This window comes from Rutilus rutilus (genome assembly GCF_951802725.1).
Source record: "Rutilus rutilus genome assembly, chromosome: 20".
Taxonomy (NCBI): Eukaryota; Metazoa; Chordata; class Actinopteri; order Cypriniformes; family Leuciscidae; genus Rutilus; species Rutilus rutilus.
Window position 1 is genome coordinate 18,261,514 of NC_140225.1, and position 21,962 is coordinate 18,283,475.

Consider the following 21,962-nt stretch of genomic DNA (forward strand, 5'->3'; position numbering starts at 1 on the left):
TTAATTACCTGTAGATATCTCTCTCATAAACACCATACAACCCATTATGACAATTCCACCCGTGAAAAGATGTTTAATTAAAAGGAAATGATTAGGACCCCTTGACTGTTTCATTCCCATTAATTGTCTCGTACGACAATATCAAGCACCCCCTGCGGAGCGCTGATAACGCGCGCGGGGTGAATGATAACACATCAGACAACGGCACCTATTCACTCCTATCGCGCGACAACCTCCGCCACGCGTGGAGTCCTGAGTGAAAACCGATCTGTGGAAAATTGGGAGGAAATAGCCTTCCCGGGATCAGCGTGGCCGTATAGAGTTGCGGTGGAGGCCCCTCCCCCTGTCTGGCTCGCTCTTTTTTTCTCAACCTCTTGGTTGGCTTTCCGAGAGGGCTCGATCCTGCTCGCGCTCAGACCGCTGAGAAATAGCAGGCAGAAGATGGCTGACTCGACCGGGCACGGTGAGCCCGCAACACCAGCACCAGCACCAGCATCAACTTCACTAGGGCTTCTCGCGCGCCTGCCATTCGCTGCCACTCCGCAACTCTGAAACGGCCCCGCCTCGCTCCGTGCCGTGCGCCCGCGGGGTTTATACCCCCAAATATTGACAGAGATTTAAAGAAAACATGGCTGAGATGGAGAAAGAGGGAAGACCTCCGGAAAACAAGAGGAGCAGAAAGCCAGCTCACCCCGTGAAGAGGGAAATTAACGCAGAGATGAAGGTAGGTTGTGCGCGCTCTCTCTCTCTCACTGGCGCCCATAAAGGCTTGTCATTTTTGGATGCGTTGAGCGCACCGCCGCTCCGCCCTCGGACTGAATATAGAGAACCGATTCATTCAAGCGCTGTGTGTTTGGGGTTAATCAGCTAACTTTGATTTTTTTTTTTTTTTTTTTTTTTTTTGGGTTGCTGAACAGGTCGGCATTATTTCCCTCCCGTTTCTTTTTTAGCTTAATCCACGCACCTTCCAGACCACTCTGGTCTCGCTTTCCAGTGCTTGAAATCTATTTTTTTACATTCAATTGTGGCTTTTTATTTAAACACATATTTGTATGACTTTATAAATCATATGCACGTAAAATATAAAATGTTCCCAGTCACATCACGAGATGGTTTAGAGTGAAATCCCCTTGTTGGCTCCACTGTAGTTGATGGAAAATCCAGTGCGTCAGTCTCCGCGTCAAATTGCTGCGTTACTACTACTACTACTACTAGCGCGTTACTATATCTCTGCTAAACACCACATAAACATCAGAACAGAGTAAAAACTCAATAATGAAACGGAATGCATGTTGGAAGGGTGCATCTGTCCAGCTGTTCTGATGGGAAGCGCCGGTCACTCCAGATGTGCATCTGTTCAACACTGACTGAGCGCCGTCTGCTCGTGACAAATGCACATTTCAAAAGCCTTCTGGGGGTATTTGCAATATGTAATCATGGTTTCGTTTATTCAAGATCTAGGAGACTCTTTCACTTTTTTGTTCTGTTTGAGGAGAGCCGTGTGTTTGTATGTTCTGAAGGCGCACACAGGCGCTTTGTCTCCTGGTTGTGTGGTGCTCATTGTTTGAAGCGTTTGCATCCGCTGCCATGCAGCCTAATGTTTTGGAAACGCCAGAATTTATTTGTGCTTTTTATCAGAACAAGATACATTAATTCTGATAGCAACATCGTGGTGTACAGGGACGCGTTTCATTAATATTATTATTGATCTGATCATGTGTTTAGGGCACTGTAAACGCGCGTGTGGCTTTGGTGATTTCGCTCCGTTCGCTTTCTTTCTTGTCAGTGATTATTTGACTGAACCTGCGCGAGGCTCACCGGTCCGCCGGGGCTCTAAATTTGACAGATATTGATCGACCTGTAGCGGAGATACAAGCGTGCGTCTCCCCGGTCTCCTTAAAAGCACACGCACACGCACACACACACACACACACACACACACACGGCAATGCTGTACTTGCAGAAACTGACTCATTCTGGAGCTGTGAGGTGTTAATTATTGGGGGTTTCAGGGGTCTGAACCCCTCTGATATAATTTCCTGTTTATGTCTAATGACAACAAAACCGCTGCATGCATGCTGCATTTACTGCTTTTTATAGAAATAACAATAAAAGTAATAATACCATTTTATTTTTTTTAAAAAGTCAAACTTGACACCCTTTTCTTTTTTACAGTCTTCTGACAACTGCACCACTTAGATATTTCTGATTATCAAAATAAATTTTTAATTCAGAAATTGAAAACTGCTCATCATAAAAGTTAATTTAACATCACAATTAATAAAAAAAAATAAAAAAAATAAAAAAATCCATACTTAAAAAGTCACATCTTACCTGTGAACATGAGTGTTGAGTGTTAAGGACCTTTTTTGTCTGCTTTTTATCAGTGAACAGAGTGATATAAATCACTGCCTATATGTAACGACGAGTTTGCATTGTCTTTCACACTGCTGACCTTTCCTTTAATAAGGAATACATTTTTGTACAATCAGTTTTTGACAGTAAGGAATTGGAACAAATATCTTTTTTGAAATATTTTTTTGCTTGCCTTCCATTATGTCCTTTACATTCCTTGATATTGTACTAAAAGTAGTGTATATAAACAGATTTGGCATTCTGTCTGCTTAGAGCTTGAGGATGAAACTCAACTCAAGCTGTGCTTTGGGTTACTAAATAAGAGTATACAATTTGGAATGAATAATGGTGAAGTTGGGCAGATGGACAGATGCTGTAAGAATTGTCACCTATATGCACTTCTCTTGTCTGTAATCCATAGTGCACAATTCAGTGATTTCTCCCAATACTTCAAATCTGTAACACAGTGTTTAGTCTTTATTTTCTGCACAATGTGCATCTCCAAAGGTCTGTGGTGAGTGTTGGCCTTGTCAGCGGTGTTGTGTGTACAAGTCAGGCACAAATCTGTCATTTCATCCGTAGAGTTGTCATTTTGACCACAGGGCTGTGGATAAAGCTGATCTCTGCCTTCATTTTGACAGAGGCCAATAGAGTGTCTGTGATCATCCAGCATCCAACAGTTGTCAGCAATTCGCCTTACTTATTGTCGGACGAATATACATAATATGATAACATGGTCACACACCTTGACAAAACATATAGCCGGTGATAAGGCTCTACCTTCTTTAGTAACACATACACACACATGCAAATTTAACAGCAAATCAGCCGAGTCTGCTGGATAATGGGCAGTGCTACTGTATATATATACACGCACATTTAAAACAAATAAAGTCTGAGATATAGCCTATCAGTTTTGCTTAGGTATGCCTCATCATCATGCGAACTTCTCAAATAATTGACAAATGTTTTTACCCATTATTCTATCAGCTATCCTGAAACACTCAGGTGTTTTTCAGAGACAATCACCCACCAAAAACTTTCTCATCCTGATGTATCTGATAGGCAAGTTAAATGCCTCTTTGCAAAAATTAATAATGAAGAGAATGTGATGACATATGAGATTGGCTCTGATGTTACTAATGCTTGTATCTATTAACCCTTAAACGTCATTCACTACCCTCCTCAATTATTTTTTAAAGTTAGACATCAACCTTCTTAGTATTCCTCAATCAATTCATTACAAACAATGTAACAAAAAAAATAATGCCTGTTTTCCCATTCAATTTTTGTAAAATTGTGTAGGTTCACTAACGACCCGAGGAGTGTAAGTGTAAGTATATTTTGAAGGATTAATTGAATATATATTGAATCTTTGACGACTTAATAAGTGCAATTACCTTTATTCCACAAGGTGGCGATGTCTGATGGCAATGGCAGAAAACAAAAGAATAGGAAGTATCATCAGCTAAACTTGAAATGGCTCAGTGATTTACTGCAGAGAAAATACTAAACGCAATCAAATATTAGTGTAACTGTCACTTGATGGTGGATCTGAAGATGTTGAAAATGCTAGTTTTGAGTTCACGAATATGAACCAGATGCTGAATACTGGGAAATGAGCTCTGACTTGGACAGTGATGATGGTATAAAACATCTGCTCAAACTGAACCTTTCCAAGCTCCAAAAGGTAACAAAATATGCTCTATTTATTCTTCGATAATTGTTACTCTAATATCAGGAGAGTTTTATATTATCGTGACAGGTAGAGATCCATCCGTGTTAAACATAGATCCGGGTCGCTAAAGACCCGAATATGTAATTATGATTGTTGAAACATTCATGCATTTAAGGGTTAAACGTTCTGTTTTTCTGTTCTGTTACATAGTTTTAGCTAAAAAAAAATACATATTTTTACCTGAAAGATAACTTAAAAGATCATACACTCTTAGAAAAAAATGGTACAAAAGCTGTCACTGCGGTGGTACTCTTTAAGAAGGTACTAATATGCAACCTTTAGGGGTATATAAGGTACAAAGTTGTACCTTTTAAATGGGTACTGCCCCAGTTAAGGCATTTGCACCTTTTTTCTGTACTAAATAAAAAATACTAAACGTGTGTATAAAGATTCTGCTATAAAAGCAGGGTCGTAACCACCTAGGCATTAAGTGGGATATATTTCCCAAAGAATTCAAAAAAGCAATATTCAAAATCAATGTTATTTTTTTCAAATACTATTTCTTAAATAATTACTTTTGGTTTCCCTAATTCAGAATACGCGGTCACATCCGTACAACAACATCCCATACATCTTCACCAGACACATGCAGGTGCCCTAGATACCCCATGCAGATACCCCATATAGTTACTGCAGATGGACCACAGAAACACCGGGACAGCTGAGGGCGGTGGTCCCATGCATATGCAAACCGCACCGATGAACAATGTGCATGTGTCACGGCCCATGTAACATGAAAAACAGGAAACAGCAAAGCCATGGAGACAAAACAAAACTTTTCCCCAAACATTTGCGTCAACAGACACAGATCAGGTTCTGTGGAATCAAAGCTAAATTTGATATGCGGTGTAGAGTAACCAGAGGAGAGTTTAGAGCAAGGGTCTGTTTGAGGGGTTTGAGATACATGAGCGAACAGGTGTCGGAAATCGCAGCGAGGCTGAATACTTCCATCCCATCTGTATTATCAAAATGTGTCTACCGGCTTTCACTCTTTTTTTTTGTACGTTTTTTTCCCTTCCCCAAACTCACTGAGTTCATGCTTTCCACTGTAAACTCTAGGAAGTCAAGTTGCTTGTTCTTTAACGGTGAAGGAAAAGTGTTCACTCCTCTGTTTTCTCACAGTCACTTCCTATTTGACGGCCGGTACCTATGTAAATAACTCGTGACATGCACAAACAAAGCATACTGTAACACTTAAAGAGCGTGTGTGTACAAATATAATCTGCGTTTTACTCTGCACTTCCCTTTTATTGCCTCAGTGAGAACTTGAGACCTGAGCATTATGAATTTCTCCCTCTCACGTATCAGATTTCCACCAACACACACACACACACACCCTGACTATGAGGAGTCCCTTGCTTTGGTGCGGTTATTTCTCTGTTTAATTTTTCTCTTACTTCCAAGAAAAGAGACAAAAGAAAAATGGCAAACCGTAAGAACAAGAGAGATACGGAAGATTGTAAACAATGTGGCCTTGTGGAGGATTATACCTCCGAGAGAGATACAGAGAAGAGGCGTCAGACAGTGTTGCCTTCATCTCCGTCTGCTTTCATGTGCAGCGTGGTAAAATAAGCCCCGTGCTGGTGATTGCCCCGATGGAGAGGGGGATGAGAGAGAGAGAGAGAGAGAGAGAGAGGGAGAAGAGAAAGGAATGTATACAGCAATAGGCAGCCTAAGCTGTAAAAACTGAAAGCTGAGAATACAGGCCGGATCGAATATCAAGGAAGGTAGATGGAAATGAAAGCAGAGCATAGTGGTGGGGGAGAAAGAGAGAGAGAGAGAGAGAGAATATGGAAGAGAGAAAAAGAGTGATATTCAGTATGAGAGAGAGACAAGAGAAAAAAGCAAGAAGGGAATGGAAAAGTGTGGGTTGGGAGGAGAGGAGAGAGAGAGAGAGAGAGAGAGAGAGAGAGAGAGAGAGAGAGAGAGAGAGAGAGAGAGAAAGAGAGAGAGAGAGCAAGACTGGGAAAGAGAGGTTGGTCAGAGGGAAAGTTGGTGAAGGGAGGAGGGAATTTTATCATGGTGTACAGTGACCTACTCTTGTTACTGCGCGCAGGGTGTCCGATTCCCCCCGCCGTCACAATCACGGCAAACAGAGAGGGAAGGCGGCAGAGAGGGAATGAGATTTGCTGCTTCGTATCTTTTAACTTTTCTCGCTGATGTTTCAGTCTGCCGTGAAAAGAGTTCTCTCCAAACATGTCCGATTTGATTTAGTCTCTATAGAGGAGCAAATGTCCCTCTCTATCTTTTTTTTTTTTCATTGTGATTTTTTTGGGTTTTATCAGAGCATGTGTAATTATTGTGCGGCCTTCAGAGGGGAGGAGTGCGGGGAATTTCAGATTGTAATTGTGTGTATGGAGTGACATTTAGTGCAGAATCCAGAACATTTGACAGAAATCATGCTGATCTGCAGCACTTAAAAAAGACAAAACACACAGCAATGATGCACATGAGGACGGTTTAAATTGTTAGGTTTCCTCTGTGCTTTGTAACAACATTTTCTAAACATATTCATTTTTTTATTGATCACTTGCATGCATAGATTTGTCTATGCAATTGGAATGGATGATTAAAAAACACAAAAAATCATTCTAGTTTTAAAGGATAGAATAGCTTAGCATTTTTTATTGTGTCACTTTAATTGCTTTTTCTCCATTTTTAAGAGTGCTTAAATGTTCGGTTTGTTCTGAAATTCTCTATGTATTTCCCTCTCTCTATTCTTTTAAATGGTTTGTTCACCCAAAAATGAAAATTCTATCATTAATTACTCACCCTCATGTCGTTCCAAACCTGTAAGACTTTCGTTCATCTTCAAAACACAAATGAAGATCTTTCTGATGAAAATCTGAGAGCTTTCTGTCCCTCCATTGACAGCTTCGCAACTACCACTTTGACGCTTCAAAAAGTCCATAAAGAGATCGTACAACTAACTAATTTCAATTGAGCAGTTTAGTCCTAAATTTTCTGAAGTGACATGATCACTTTATATGATGAACATGTTTAATTTAACATATAAACGTTCATCAGCTCACACATCAGCTGAGGTAAACGGAAGCTCAAACATGTTTGCTTGACGTGCGAGAATGAATGAGATTCATGTGTTACGCAGCACGTTTGAGGTTTGTTCTCGCCCGTCAAGAAGGTCCGGTTGAGCTTCTGTTTATTTATTTTTAATAAAAATCTGTTCATCATACAAAGGGACAGAGTCTCTTAAAAAAAAATTGGACTAAACCAATCAATTCATAGTTTTAAGATCTCTTTATTAATTTTTTGAAGTGTCAAAGTGTCAGTTGAGTAGATGTCTATGGGACAGTAAAAAAAAACATTTTTTTTTTTATTTATGTTCCAAAGATGACCGAAAGTCTTACGGGTTTGGAACGGCATGAGGTTATGAAAATTATGACAGAATTTTCAATTTTGGGTGAACTTACCATTTAACTCCCTATCTAATAAATATAATTATACAGTTTCAAAGTGAATATATATATATACATACTGTACATATGTATATATTAATAATTTATTTGATCAAAAATGCAGAAAAAACAGTAATGTGAAATATTATTACAATTTAAAATAATGTTTTTTTTATTTTAATATACTTTAAAATATTATTTTATATGTGGCGCAAAGCTGAATTTTCATCAGCCAATACTCCAGTCTTCAGTGTCAGTGAAATCATTCTGATATGCTGATTTATTATCAATGTTGGAAACTGTTGTGCTGCTTAATATTTTTTTGGAACCTGTGATACTTTTTTTCAGGATTCATTGAAGAATAAAAAGTTTAAAAGAACAGCATTTATTCAAAATAGAAATCTTTTCTAACAAAATAAATCTTTACTATCCTTTTTATCAATTTAACACATCCTTGCTGAATAAAAGTAGTAATTTCTTTCAAAACAGAAAGAAAAAACAATTACTGACCCTAAACTTTTGAACGGTAGTGTATATTGTTACACAAGATTTGTATTTTGAATAAATGCTGTTCTTTTTAACTTTTTATTTATCAAAGAATCCTGAAAAAGTATCATTATATAAAAAAAATAACTGTAATAATATTTCACATTTTCTTTTCTGTGTATTTAATCAAATAAATGCAGGCTTGAGGAGCATTAGAGACTTCTTTCAAGTATCCAAACTTTTGACCGGTACTGTACTGTATACATACATATACAACTTGTTAACACTGCAAGTCAGGTCAGCCCTCTTGAGGAAATTCTGGGCACCTCTAAACTCAGCTCAGCTGGTGTTCCCACTCAAGACTCCTGAAGCGCCCAGAAACACTTTAGAGCGGAGCTCAGGTGATTCTAGATTGATCCGTGCTGTGCTGATACTGTCTAGGAGGTTTTCCTGTGGACAGGGTGTGATTACTGCTTTGTGACTGACCTTGTGAACTCGATCCTAAAACAGAAGCCTCACCTTACAGAGACCAGAGGCAGGGGCAGGACAGACACCTGGTGGCCATACAGAGGAAGTGCAGAGGAGGAGTGGAGATGTGCTGTGTGCTTTATATATGCTGTACAACTATTCAAGAGTTATGAAAAATCATTTGTTTCTTTATTACGCCTCAATAAGAGTGAATCCCTCATTTTCTTTTAGATTATATGTGTGTGTATGTTTATTATTATAGCGTTGTAGTTTACGCTGGAGAGTAAAATTGTTACTGTACGATGTGGTGATTTACTATAGTAAATGTTAAAGCCCATCCATGTATCCGACAACACAGAACAATAGTAGGCCTGTGCTGCTTGACAGTTTAATGCGATTGACTGACAGTTTCTATGTTTGATTGACAGTTGTTGACTCGTTTCTCATCAGGTCCCGTCCAATCGGCCCCTCCCAGGGGCGGGGCAGGCAGGCAATCTCCATGGCAACTCGCCCTACTTGATGGTGAGAGCCTCCCTCAGATTGACTAGAACAGAAAAACTGACAAAAAGAAATAATACATATATGGAAATAAATACATATCTGAATGTTTAGATGCTCATTTACTGTATGCCTTAGAGATGAATACACTGAGATTTTAAAACAGATAAAAAATACAATTATAATTGAATATAATTTATATATTTAATGTCATTTTACAATATATTGCAACTACATGTCAACTACCAGTCATTAGAGTAGTATATTGTCTGCTTAATATCTGCTAACACTTTATTTTGATGCTCCCACATCACTATAAGTAACTTTGCAATTATATGTCAACTTATTCTACTAACCCGATCACTAACACCTAACAGTCTACTAATACTCTAATGAGAGTTAGTTGACATGTAGTTGCAAAGTTACTTATAGTTAATGTCCAAAGTGGACCATCGAAATAACGTGTAACCTTTGATTTATACTTTCTCATATAAAACTAACCACTAACGCTCAGTCTACACAGAATATAAGCAGGCTTTTATTCATTAAGCAAACATTTACAAATATATTTGACATGTATAACTACTTTTTTGAGGTGATTCCTTAAAATTAGTCTGCTTTGAAGATTTGAATAGGGCAAATGGGTATTAAAATCTAAACTCAAAGTATGGCCCATGTTGTTTGTCTAGTATGTATGTTAAATCTACATGATTCTGCTCTGGTCCGGTCAGCACAGATTTGTTAATAATGCGTCTTCCTCCTCTGCTCTCTGGTTGTCTGGCTTAAGTGTTGTTTGCAAGATTTGTTTGTTTGATGCCCCGGTCAGTTTATAGCCTCTCCAGATTTCATTCTTAAAGGGACATGGAGCTGAAACGTCTGAAGCTATTTACAGTCAGATTTTGTCTATCGTTGAGCCACTGTAGAGGATTTCTTGGATGAAAATCCTTTTGGCCCTGGTTCACAGTAGCCACACAAACATAAGATTCCCTGTGGAGATTTTTGTTTATCCGCATTGCAAAATCTGCCAATCAAGAGTTTTTTTCTCTTTTACATTGATTGTGTCAATGCAGCAACACCTCCTAAACAGACTGCAATTATTTACTATTTAAGATTCACTCTGTGTGTGTGTGTGTGTGTGTGTGTGTGTGTTCAGTAAGAATGGATTATGAAATCAATAATTCTGTAATATATATAAAAAATGTTTTTAGTCGATTTAACCTATGATACATAAGCAGTATCTGCAATGTCATCAATTTGTTGAATCCTTACAATTGAAAATTGCGTTTTAAATTGTTCTCTCTCTCTCTGCAGAGTTTTGCCGAAAACACCATGAATGAGTTGCTTGGATGGTACGGATATGACAAAGTGGAGTTACGAGACTCAGACGACATAGAGATCCGCAACTACCCTGACGGAGAAATGCGGCAACACATCTCTGTCCTGAAAGGTGAGATCTGACACAGATAGACCTTCACGACCCACGGCAGGCAGGCAAAAGAAGATTTACACACAGCAATAGATGGTCTCAAAGGCTAGCACAACAAAACCACAACGGTACAAGTTCAAAAGTTAGGGGTCAGTAAGATTTAAACAAAAAATGTTTTATACTTTTCAAATAATCCTGACATAAATGTATCACAGTTTCCACAAAAATCTCAGCAGCACATCAGTTTTCATTTCACCTTTGCCATCACAGGAATACATAACATTTTAAAATATATTAAAATAAAACCGTTATTTTAAGTTGTAATGATACTTCAGAACATTCATATTTTGATCAAATAAATGCAGCCTTGGTGAGCATAAGATACTTTTATCAAAAACAAACTTGTTTCAAAAATCATACCAGCCTTAACCTTTTGAATGGAAGTGTAATTATGATTAGTTGTCAAGACAATTTGATTATTTACGCATGATTATTTATTGCTCTGCAACCCAGTACTCTTCACACTTATGTATTCAGAGAAAGTTTCAGTATCTAACCATACCTTCTGGACCCTCTGAACACTTGACACTAATATGCAGAACTTGCATTCATTTATTTTTATCTTATCATCCCTTAATTCCATTCTTTGTATCAGGTTAATTTCACAAACCTGTTTGCAGAAAGAGCCTAGAGGGAATTCTGGGATGTAATAATAAGACACAAAATCCTGACAAGGACAGGACCCAAAGCAAGGACTGTCAGATTTTAAATGTTAAAAAGAGAACGCACTGTTAAATTCCTGAACTTCCTCTGTCGTTCCCCCGAGAGCACTCCGATTAACCCGCAGCTTTATCTTTGCACCCTCCATGCTGTCTCCTGGCTGGCCTCCGTGCCAGAGCATTAGAGAGTCTTAAACTGTCAGCCATTTTTTTCTGCGGCCCTATGGGGACAGAGAAAGAGATGCTGAAACAATGAGCTGGCTAATTCCTTGCTAAGTCCATACTCCAGCCTCCATTAAGGAAAATGGTGATTTAGGCGTTAGACGGTTCCCAGCTAACATGCACTCAGCCACATTTCTCCAACCTACCACGCCTGCCATGTGATGCTCTCCGTAATTACTTTCCTTCCATCAGACAAATCCACAGCCGCAGATTACGATATTTCACTATTGTTAGTTGACGTAGCTGGAAGTGGAGAGATTAGGCGAAGGACAATGAGACTTAATTAACTCGTTTAGCCGTGATCGTCTTTAAACGAGCCGTTAGAGTAACAAATGGGCTTTTTCTGCTATCTACCAGTAATCTGTTTGGGTGCTCTTGTTGAATCTTGTCTTATTTGCTGCAGGTGGATGTGTGTATGTGTAGTATGGGAATGTCTTCTCGGGACTCTGCAAGAGCTGTTTAATCAGTTTTCTGTCATGCGTCAGGTCAAAACAGTAATATGGGGTGTGCGTTTGAGATATAGTAGTGTCAGGCTCCAGAGCTGTGAATGACTTGTGAATTTAAAAAGGAAACACTAAATCACGAAGAAAGATGTATAACATCTTCATACACAGTAAATATTGAACATGCATGTCAAATCTTTAGTCAGTATGAAACCCTGTTTCATATTTTTTTACTTCTGTAATGTGATATATTTCAGTAAAACAGCATATTCAACAGGAAAAAAGGGTAAATGCTACTAATAATAAAATAATGATACTAATAATAAGAATATATCAGTACTCAATTTTATCCATCAGGAAAGTGTTATATACCAGAATAGAGCCAGACCTGAATGCGAGATTGTTAAAATAATGCCCAAATAACTAAATGGCTTTTTCCAACAACCCCTGTGGCCTAAGTGATGTCAGCGGAAAAGAAAAGCAATTTCAGAGAGTGATTTTTTTCGGAAAAATTTGGAATAACATGGACCATGGTTTGTCCTAAACCATTTTGTTTAGAATGTAAATGATGATTTCTTATTGACTACAATGAAATGGCATTTCGCACAACAAATAGCATAGATCCCACTAACCTCATGTATTTCACACTGTGACTGGTTTGTGAGACATAACCGACTCGCCATTACCACTCTCTCCTCTCTAGAGAACTCTTTGCCAAAAGCATCCACAGTGGAGAACAGCAGTGGTTCTCCTCCACACGCCAACAGCTCTAGCTCTACCCCGACGTCACGGAATGGAGTGACTGGCGAAGCGTCTGTAAACCCCTCCTCCTCTAAAGAGCACGGAGGCCTGCCAATCATAGTGCCCTTAATCCCGCCCCCTCTGATTAAAGCACCAGCAGGTAAGAAACACAATAGACAGTGTGTGAGTATCTACTGTGACTTATACACACACATACAACTGTACAGAAGGCACTTCATACTTCTTTTTATCGCTGGGTAAATGTAATCCCAGGTTACATACTTTATATCCGTCGGGTGTCTAGTATTCACACCGTACATTTGTGAACCATGCCGTGAAAAAAAGTCATATTTCCGAATTCATAGTATTCATGAAACAATAGGCAAAAAGTATCTATACTCGGAGGACCTACTAATACTCTTCTAAAGTTGTGATTACCAGCTCGTCGCATTCAAGTGCTTTGTTTTCAGAAAGAACAGGAATCATAGAGGACACTAGGTTTATTCTTGCCTATTCTTTAATCTTATTAAAGCCAAAATGTTATTTAGAGTTTTTAGAGTTATATTTAGAGTCCCATTCATTGACAACCATAAGCACCGCTATGTTTAAAGTTTATGGCACGCCCAACTCAGGAACCTGAACATTTTCCCTGAGCTTCCCAGTGGTAAATACGACTTGAGATGGTATTTATGTCCAATTTTTACCTATAAGACAGCAGGGGTGTCCAAACTCAGTCCTAGAGGGCCGCTGTCCAGCAGAGTTTAGTTCCAACTTGCCTCAACACATGCCTGGATGTTTCTAGTATGCCGAGTAAGAGCTAGATTATCTGGTGCAGGTGTGTTTAATTGAGGTTGAACTCTGCAGGACAGTGGCCCTCCAGGTGCAGGATTGGACACCCCTGACCTACTTCCAGCGAGTGTGCATTCAATGAACACTTTACAATCCTATGAGGCCACGGGAGAGGATTTGTGAATGGCATGACGAATGTAGTACATCTATATTATTACACACATTCATACCATATAGAACATACATTTTTAACACTTGCAAAGTAATTACTTATTCAAAAGAAGTACCTACTCAGAGAGTATGTGAATTGGGACGCAGGCAGCCAGTAGTTACGGGTTTGACTCGGTCTGCCGAATCTTTTATTGAATTAACTCATTGAATCATTCGGGCTGATTTCTGAATCAACATGTGACTCACTTTCAGTGATTTCTGTCTCGAAATGAAGCATGTTTTGTGTATATAAGGTATAAGGTTTTTGAAACTTAAATGTAGTTACTGACAGGTTGTTCTTTCAGCATTCTCAGTCAGAGTTTTTATATTTAATATTAGACAGTATTATTTATATATAAAAATGTCCTTGATGATAAATGTAAATATAACGCTGAAAGTCCACATTCATTGTTGGTTGAGCACACATTGTGTTGTAGCGCAGCAGACTACAGTCATGGTGTCTAATGGGGCGGCACCATGGTGAGGTGCATCCCTAAACCAGTGTACCGTGCACTGGTGTATTTGTGTGTGTGTGTGTGTGTGTGTGTGCCTATGTATGTGCGCTTGTATTTATGTGTGCGTTAATGTGTGTGATGTGGTGAGAAACAGATGGTGTAGACTCGCTAACTACCACGGCAACAGAAGCCAACTCCCCCCCTCCCCATCTCCGCCCCTTGCCTGTGGCCCTCTTGAATAATTCATGAGCATGCGCATAGTGACAGAGGGCTTTTGAAGTGCAGGTATGTGCTGCTCTACCACTGGATGTTCCACAAACACACACACATTTGCACAATCTCTCTTAAATTAAGGATTCGGATGGAGCAATGAGACTGTGCTGAGGAAAAACAAACAGAAGTGTCATGGCAACCGTTTTATATTAGGATGTTTGTATTTTGAGGGTTTTAGAGGAACACTTTGAGTCTTTGTTGCTCTGTATGATGCTGTTTGTTAGGCGAGCTCTTTCTGTCTTCATTTTTTTATAGACTTTTTCCAGCCTGCTGAATCAATGCTTCTATTGCTGTTTCTTTCAAATTATAAAAATTGCCTCAAGACATGAGAACAAAAAGTACTGTACATTAGAATTTGTATAGATGAAGTGTAGATTAACAAATCTTCAATAATATTTGTAAAGTTTTTTTTAAAGCTTGCATATTATACAGCTTATAGTCCAAGTTTTGAAATCATAAAGGAATAGTTCATGCAAAATAGTATTTTATAATTTGTCTTTTTATCGTTTACTCATTCTATTCGAAACGCAAATTACTTTCTTTCTTCTGTGAAACAAAAAAGATGATTTTTTTTATAATTTTTTTATGCAGAATGTTCTTTTGTGCATCTGCAGCTTTTTTAAATGGGGTGGGGGGGGAAGACCATCAAGCTCCGAACATGAACACTACAACAATTTGGTCCACACTGCAAAATAACTCCTTTTGTATTCCATAGAAGAAAGACAATTAATTTGGAATGACACAAGGGTAGGTAAATGATTACAGAATTTTTTAGTGTTCAATCTAGGGCCTAAAATGAACGGGCCTGCATCGTCACAGAAGTTTAAGCCTTGCCAATTTAAATATTCAAGTGCAAGAAGATGCGAAAGGGTACTCATTCATTACTTGAACGCTGTGGTAAGTTTTCGGTGCGCAAACATCCTAAGAGCGTGCCTAGGAAGCCGCATTTCAGGCAGTACGCAAATTCGAAATTGAGCTCTCTTTCACATATTCTTGCACTTGAAAGGACAAATTAACACAAAGTATCCTAGTAAACATAGTCGGTTATGACTTAAGTGAACGTAAATAGTTTAGAAAGAAAACGCATGTGTACAGTATCAGTATATTGGATCCGTGCAGGTCTTAAAGTGACAGCAGCCTAATATTCCTGCTCCTGTCTGTCTCATTAATGTTAATCAAACAACAAAAGACAAAGAGAAAATCACTTACTGCTTTATAACTTTAATAAGAATTAATCGGTTTAGTTTATACAGTGACGACTATGCAGCCAGTGTTATTTTACATTTGATTACTGTTAAATTTCTTTTACACATTACATTTCTGTACCTGAAAATTTTACATTTTCACATAAATACCATCTCTCTAAAATGTTGGTGTCTGTTTTTTGCAAAAACACTTTCATGGCCAGTAAATTTTCTTAAGTCACCGGCCATTGGCATGTGTGGCAAACCGTTTTAGGCCCTGGTTCTATCCCTTTAAATCACGAATGACTTGTTTCAAACAGTAAGTTAGTCAAAGTCTCAAATAGGTATCCCTATCCCCATCTCACACCATTGGTTGAGAGAATGCTGTAGTTTCAACCTAGTTGGGATGCTTAATGTTTTATTTATTTTTTGCCACTTGAGATGCAGAAATGACTGAAAAAAAGTTGTACTTGATTTTGGGTTGTGGTCTGACTCTCCTCCCCTTGCACTGAGTTTAATTTGGTTGGTCAGAAGTGGATCTGACGACTGAAGTACATTTTATGCTCAGAGTTTAGCCTATGGAGAAATGTTTAACATAATTCTGAATTGAAATATAATTTGGTCTACACACTCATTACAAAAGACACAGGAGAAAGAGAGAGAGAGAGGGGTGAAAGGAAAGGTTAAGTCTAATGGGCAGACATTTTCTCTCCACACACTTAGATTGATCTGATCATTAAGCAGCTGCTAGAGGGTGAGAGTGTAAAAGATCTCTGAGGAGAAATCATTTGACATGGGCAGATGCATTAAAACAATCACACACTGAATCTGAATCTGAGGTTGGGAATCTCAGAAGATTGAAAACGCCAAAAAATGAACAGTTTTCCGTTGTGGCAATGTCGGTTATATTTGAATCGATGTGTGTGTATCTTTGTGGTCCCTAGAAGCTAGTTCACCCCTATTACCAAACACACACACATGCATGCAACACACTTCAATCATCCAAACCCGAACACTCGAGCCCCCAAGCCTTTGGCTGTTAGTGGAGCACGATGGGAAAGATCTAATATCTTGTGACATGTGATGTAGGCAGATTGACTGACGCGCACACACCAAGAAACATGTGTATATATTCTTGAAGTGTGTGCGGTGATGCATGATGACAGGTTTCTCTTAACCCCTTGTGGATTGGTGAGGGAAAGATTCCCTTCGGTCATTAAACACACTTTACCTGGGGTTAAAAGCGAGGTTTAGAGCATTGATATCTAGGGGGTTAAGCACAGTGTGAAAACCCCTGAGTATATGTGTATCTGCATCATATATATATGAATCAGTGTCTAAATGTGTAAGGGTGGAAAATTAAATAGTTCTTGAGGTGACTATCTGGTATATGACATCACACTTCTCTACTATGAATTGCAAAAGCACTTCAGTCTATCTCACTTCTCTGTGTTTCAGTCAACAACGATGCATGTTGTAAGCTATCTAAAATTTGACTATGTTTCAAATAGTTGACTGAATAGATCCTTATATATTCTTTATTTTTCTGTTTCTCTCTCTCTCTCTCTCTCTCTCTCTCTCTCTCTCTCAGAGGAGGACACCTCTAATGTTCAGATAATGTGTGCGTGGTGTCAGAAGGTGGGAGTGAAGCGTTATTCTCTCAGTATGGGCTCTGAACTGAAGAGTTTCTGTAGTGAGAAATGCTTCGCTGCCTGTCGACGTGCCTACTTCAAACGCAACAAGGTAAACGCCCAGTCTCCACCTCTTCCTGTCCCCTCAGCCAATCAGGCTCCTTCTGTCTGATGTCACTTCTTCTGTTCTGGCTTAACCTTTTTCAGTGTTACTAAATTCTTTGGCTCAAAACTGTAAATGACTCTTACTCTGTTAAATTACACATTATAAGACTTTTTTTTTTTTCTGTAGATTTTAAGCAGGTATCACAGTTACAGTCTTTTTTTTTTTTCACAAGTAGCAGTATGTCTAGTGTCCTTATTAGGTTATTATTCTTCTCAGCTGAAACACTAAGTAATTTTTCATTTTCATTCATTGGTAGGCCTATTTGTACTTTACTGATACTTTTGAACATGGTTGGTTCACAAAGACAAGCTGATGGCATGGGTTATTCCTATTATGCAGTACATTTTAATGTTCTTATCAAACATAACTGTATAAAATATACTCACAATTTTAAAGATTGAGATTGTCATATTGGTTAGTTTTCATTTATCATATATCACTTCACATCATTTTAGTTTTTTATATTATCTACATTTATAGAATATATTACCTTTAACTAAGAAAATGCAATAATTTTGCTGGGGGAAAAAACACAAGCAGCTTTGAGTATTAGCAATGGATTAGAATTAGATAATCACTCTGTTTGATAAAATTACAGAAATTATAAGCTAACTCTCTATATCCCTCACAGAGCAGTTGCTAACTTTATTTCCATCCTGTTAATTTTCTTAGTTATGATTAATAATGTGTAATACTTCTGAAAGTCTGCTTTACCCCCAACACAAGAATATTCAGCAATGAACCTCATTTAGATTTAGACCTCATGCCATCATAGTGAGACAGATATTGATTGTGTGTTTTCTTTTCTATCTAAGCTTGGATATGTGAGGAATTGCAGTGTAAGTATACTGTGTTTGGATTTCTCCTTGTGTGTGTTAGAGACCCATACACTTATTCACACACCGATGGAACTCATAATATCATGGACGCATGCAAACACACCCCCAGACATACATATATTATGCACATACACATGCATAAAAAAACACAGGCTTATGCACATGTAAACAAAAGCACACAAATTCACTATAACACATGCATAAGTACACACACAAGAGTTTCAGATGCATGCGTACACACTCCCACATGCATGCATGTTTGTTCACAGCCACCCCTCGCTAAGTGTGTGGTGTTTGAGGATAGAGTGGATAGCATGAAGAGACCAACAAACATGCAAACATGACCAGAGATTTACTGAAGCTACCACACACATGTACAAACACAAACGTATACAGTACTCTCTCTCTCACACACACACACAAAACATGTGGATACACAAAGCAGACACAAACCATTTCATGAATTGTAGAGCAGTTTCAGAGCAAAAAAACAAACATACTTTGGTGTTTTTTTCTCGACTGTAGAAACCATAGACTTCTAAGTTAAGATTACACTGCGTGAAATGTGTAAAAATCATATCATTCACACAGCTGAATTTAAAACATGAATTTTACATATATTTACATATATTCTGTTTCTGAAAACCACCACCTTTCAAAAAAAAAAAAAGTCAGAAAATGAAAGTGCAGGCAAAAATTTACACAAACACAGTTAAGTGTTTAACTTTTAGTTAAGCCATTTTCATAATTTTGGGTTATTTTTCAATCCAAAATAAAAAAAATTAAAATTAAATAATATTTTGTTGAAAAATTAATGGTCCTAAAAATGAAGGCTATTTTAATTAACCATCAATTTTGCATTGTGACATTTCATGACAGTTGAGCATTAATTAAGTATTCAAATATTTATTATTACCATAGTGAAAAAGATTCTCTTTCTCATTACTGTACTAGAAAGAAAACAATGAAGTAAAATATTTATACATCATGGTAGTATTTATTATATATGCTGTAGAATTTATGCTGATTAAAAAAACTCATCCCACTAGAGTAATGATAATCTAATGAAATTTCCACAAAAAAAAATACCTAGACATACTATGGTAAAGAGATTTTTGTGGGGGAAATGTGCTAACATAATGAAAAAAAAATATCAGTATGATTTTTACTCTGTTTATTTTGTTGTTGATTTTGGGGTGGAATGTGACCTAAACTTTAAGAGATTCGCCCTTTTATACATTTGTGAAGTGATTTTGTGCAACGTTAGTTTGTGCAAACTGTTTCAACTTCTGTCCTTCATTGGAGGAATGTGGCCTGGATATGTTTTTGTGAGATTCACAAGAACATTGAACATGTTGATGTGTGTTTTCTCTGATCTGCTGTCTAATTTCCATTGTCTGTGTTTTTATCATAAACATGTTAGTACAGTCCAGTTATTAAACGTTATTAGAGTCTCACGCATAATGAAGAGAAGAGACAGTGTGTGCTGAATGACATCATCTGATATGTTGATACGGTCAGTGTAGTCTGTTATTATTATAGTGTAAACTGTGAGGTCGTTTTGGCACGTCTGTAGATGTTTGGATGCTGTATCTGGTTCTCTGAGGAGACACGTCTGTGGAATGCCAAACGAACGTCTGGCAGGAGCATGTTCATTTCATCCCACCAATCATAGAGCTGTTTACTTCGCTCCTTTGACGATTCTCCTGGCGTTCCGCCACCACTGCGACTCCACCTTTATTTCTATAATTCATTAGGAGGGGGAACTTTATTACGCTCTAAGATTATATGAACATTTCCTCTTTCTCTTTTGTCATGTGTACACCACAAGGTCGGCTGTAAAGATAAGCAGTGTTGAGTATGTGTGAAATAAGACACTGGGAGGGGCGGTGGGTCTGATGTTACTGCAGTAAATATGCTACATCTGCAAAACTCATAACGGAAAAAGAGAAAGCATACACATGAATACATATCTTTATTCTCTAATACTATCATCCCACCGGCCCAACTTAGGTAGTGAAACATCCTCACACCAGCTGCTTCAGGTGATTATAATTCCTCCCCATTAAAGGTGTGTGTGTTTGTGTGAATAAGCAGTGTCTTCCTCAGAGGAAATGTGGTAAACCTCTGTCAGACACACACACAAAAACAGTATTGTTACTGTATTGTGTTTATTGTGTCAGACGGTGGGCTCGTTTTACGGTGTCCAAATCCTCATATTTGCGTGTGTGTGTGTGTGTAGATGCTGAGGTAATGAGTTTTGACAAGATATTTTTAGGCCTCATGAAACCTTAGAGTAATTTAATATTTTGAATACAGAGAAGTGTGTCCATATATAGTGATTTGTTCTGGACTGAGGTGAATAGGACTGCAATGTGTGTTTGTGATGAACAAGCTGAATTAGAAAGAACTTGGGTCACTCTAACTCCGTTACACTGAGAGTGTATTGTTGGTCTTCAGTGGCAGTTGCCATTAGGAAAACACAATTATAGTGAGAATATAGCAAAGACAATGTTGGAAAGTCTCAGTGTTAGCCATCACTATCAAAGAAGTGGAAATAATTTCTGTAGTATTATTTTCTTCAGACATGTACACTTTTGGACATGGTAATTTAAAGCTACACTTTGTAATTTTTTTAAGTTGATTCTTTGCAAAAAAACACTTTGTTCTTTCAAAATTATACATTCTCATTAATGTGTAATTACTTCAACCAACTAATTAAGTATTCTTGTAAGCGTAGAATTTGAGCGAGTCGCTCGAATGGCGGCAGCCATGTTGTGCCTCCATCTTGAAAATACATTAGCCAAAGAGGGACATACCTGGAAATTCAAGCTTCGCCTTTCGCGGTTTGACACTCAGTGGCACCGTGACGAATGCGAGGGGGAGATTACTCGCGACTGCCGGCAGATTTGAAATAATACGGCCACCGTAGGAGTTAAAACGCCCTCGGAATGGGAGGGGCTAGAAAGTAATATTCAGTTGGCAGTCATAAACAATTTCACCGCTAGATGGGAGAAAATCCTACACAGTGTAGCTTTAAGAACCTTGGAGTACCATGTGAAATACCTTTTTATACTTAGACTTAATAAACATTTTGTTCTTAATATTTTATTGGAGTAGCCTTTTTGTAGTAGCTGTAAAAGCAATATCGTACAGTATTTGAGGCCATGCTGTATAATTTGTAAAAAAAAAAAAAAAATTATTGATTATTAGACAAATTATTGTCTCTCATGCTCAGCAAATAAACAGTAATGTTATTCAATATTGTTACAATTTATTAATTACTTTAATATATTTGAATATGTAATTTATTAATTTGATGGAACTGAATAGAATTCATGAATTTGGTGGAATTTGAACAGCATTATTTTCAACATCATTACTCCGGTCTTCTGTGTCCCATGATCCTTCAGAAATTTTCTCAAAACAATAAGTTCATATCTTTTAGTTTCTTGTTCAGGCCAGATTTGAATTTCTTGCAGCACATTTTTTGGCACATGTGCAAACGTTGCACAGTAACACAAATCACATGGCTTAGTGATGAAAACTGATGTTGATGTTGGTGAAATTGTCTTCAAAACTTCTAAACATTATTTCATCGTGTGAGCCATCTCATGCAAAATGGTCATTCAGTTATCAAAATCTGTCAGACATACTGTATATATATTTTCCATAAATATCTATGGCATAGAAAGTTTTCTGTCTACACTTAGCACATTATATTATATATAAATGTGCATATTCTTTTCCGGTGTACTATTGACTTTCCCTAGTAAACTGTTGAAATCTGTATTTTAAAAAACTCTATTAAACTCTATAACTGTATTTGACACACAACCGCATTCAGCTTGATAAAGCTCAGTCAGTGTCAACAAAAAAGTAAAACAAAGATGAAATTTATAT

The 21,962-nt window shown here is 37.8% G+C and overlaps 1 protein-coding gene across 2 annotated transcripts in view; it reads left to right on the forward strand.

The window, feature by feature from the left end:
* The first annotated feature begins 414 nt into the window (after positions 1-414).
* The window catches only part of sobpa (sine oculis binding protein homolog a), a 34,585-nt gene continuing 13,037 nt past the window's right edge, over positions 415-21,962 (forward strand). For both annotated transcript variants that reach the window (XM_084392420.1, XM_084392421.1), the window contains exons 1-6: positions 415-724; positions 8,914-8,985; positions 10,273-10,408; positions 12,475-12,672; positions 17,015-17,166; positions 18,036-18,059. In XM_084392420.1, coding sequence (XP_084248546.1) covers positions 629-724; positions 8,914-8,985; positions 10,273-10,408; positions 12,475-12,672; positions 17,015-17,166; positions 18,036-18,059 — 678 coding nt within the window. In that variant the 5' untranslated portion in view covers positions 415-628. The remainder of the gene's footprint in view (positions 725-8,913; positions 8,986-10,272; positions 10,409-12,474; positions 12,673-17,014; positions 17,167-18,035; positions 18,060-21,962) is intronic.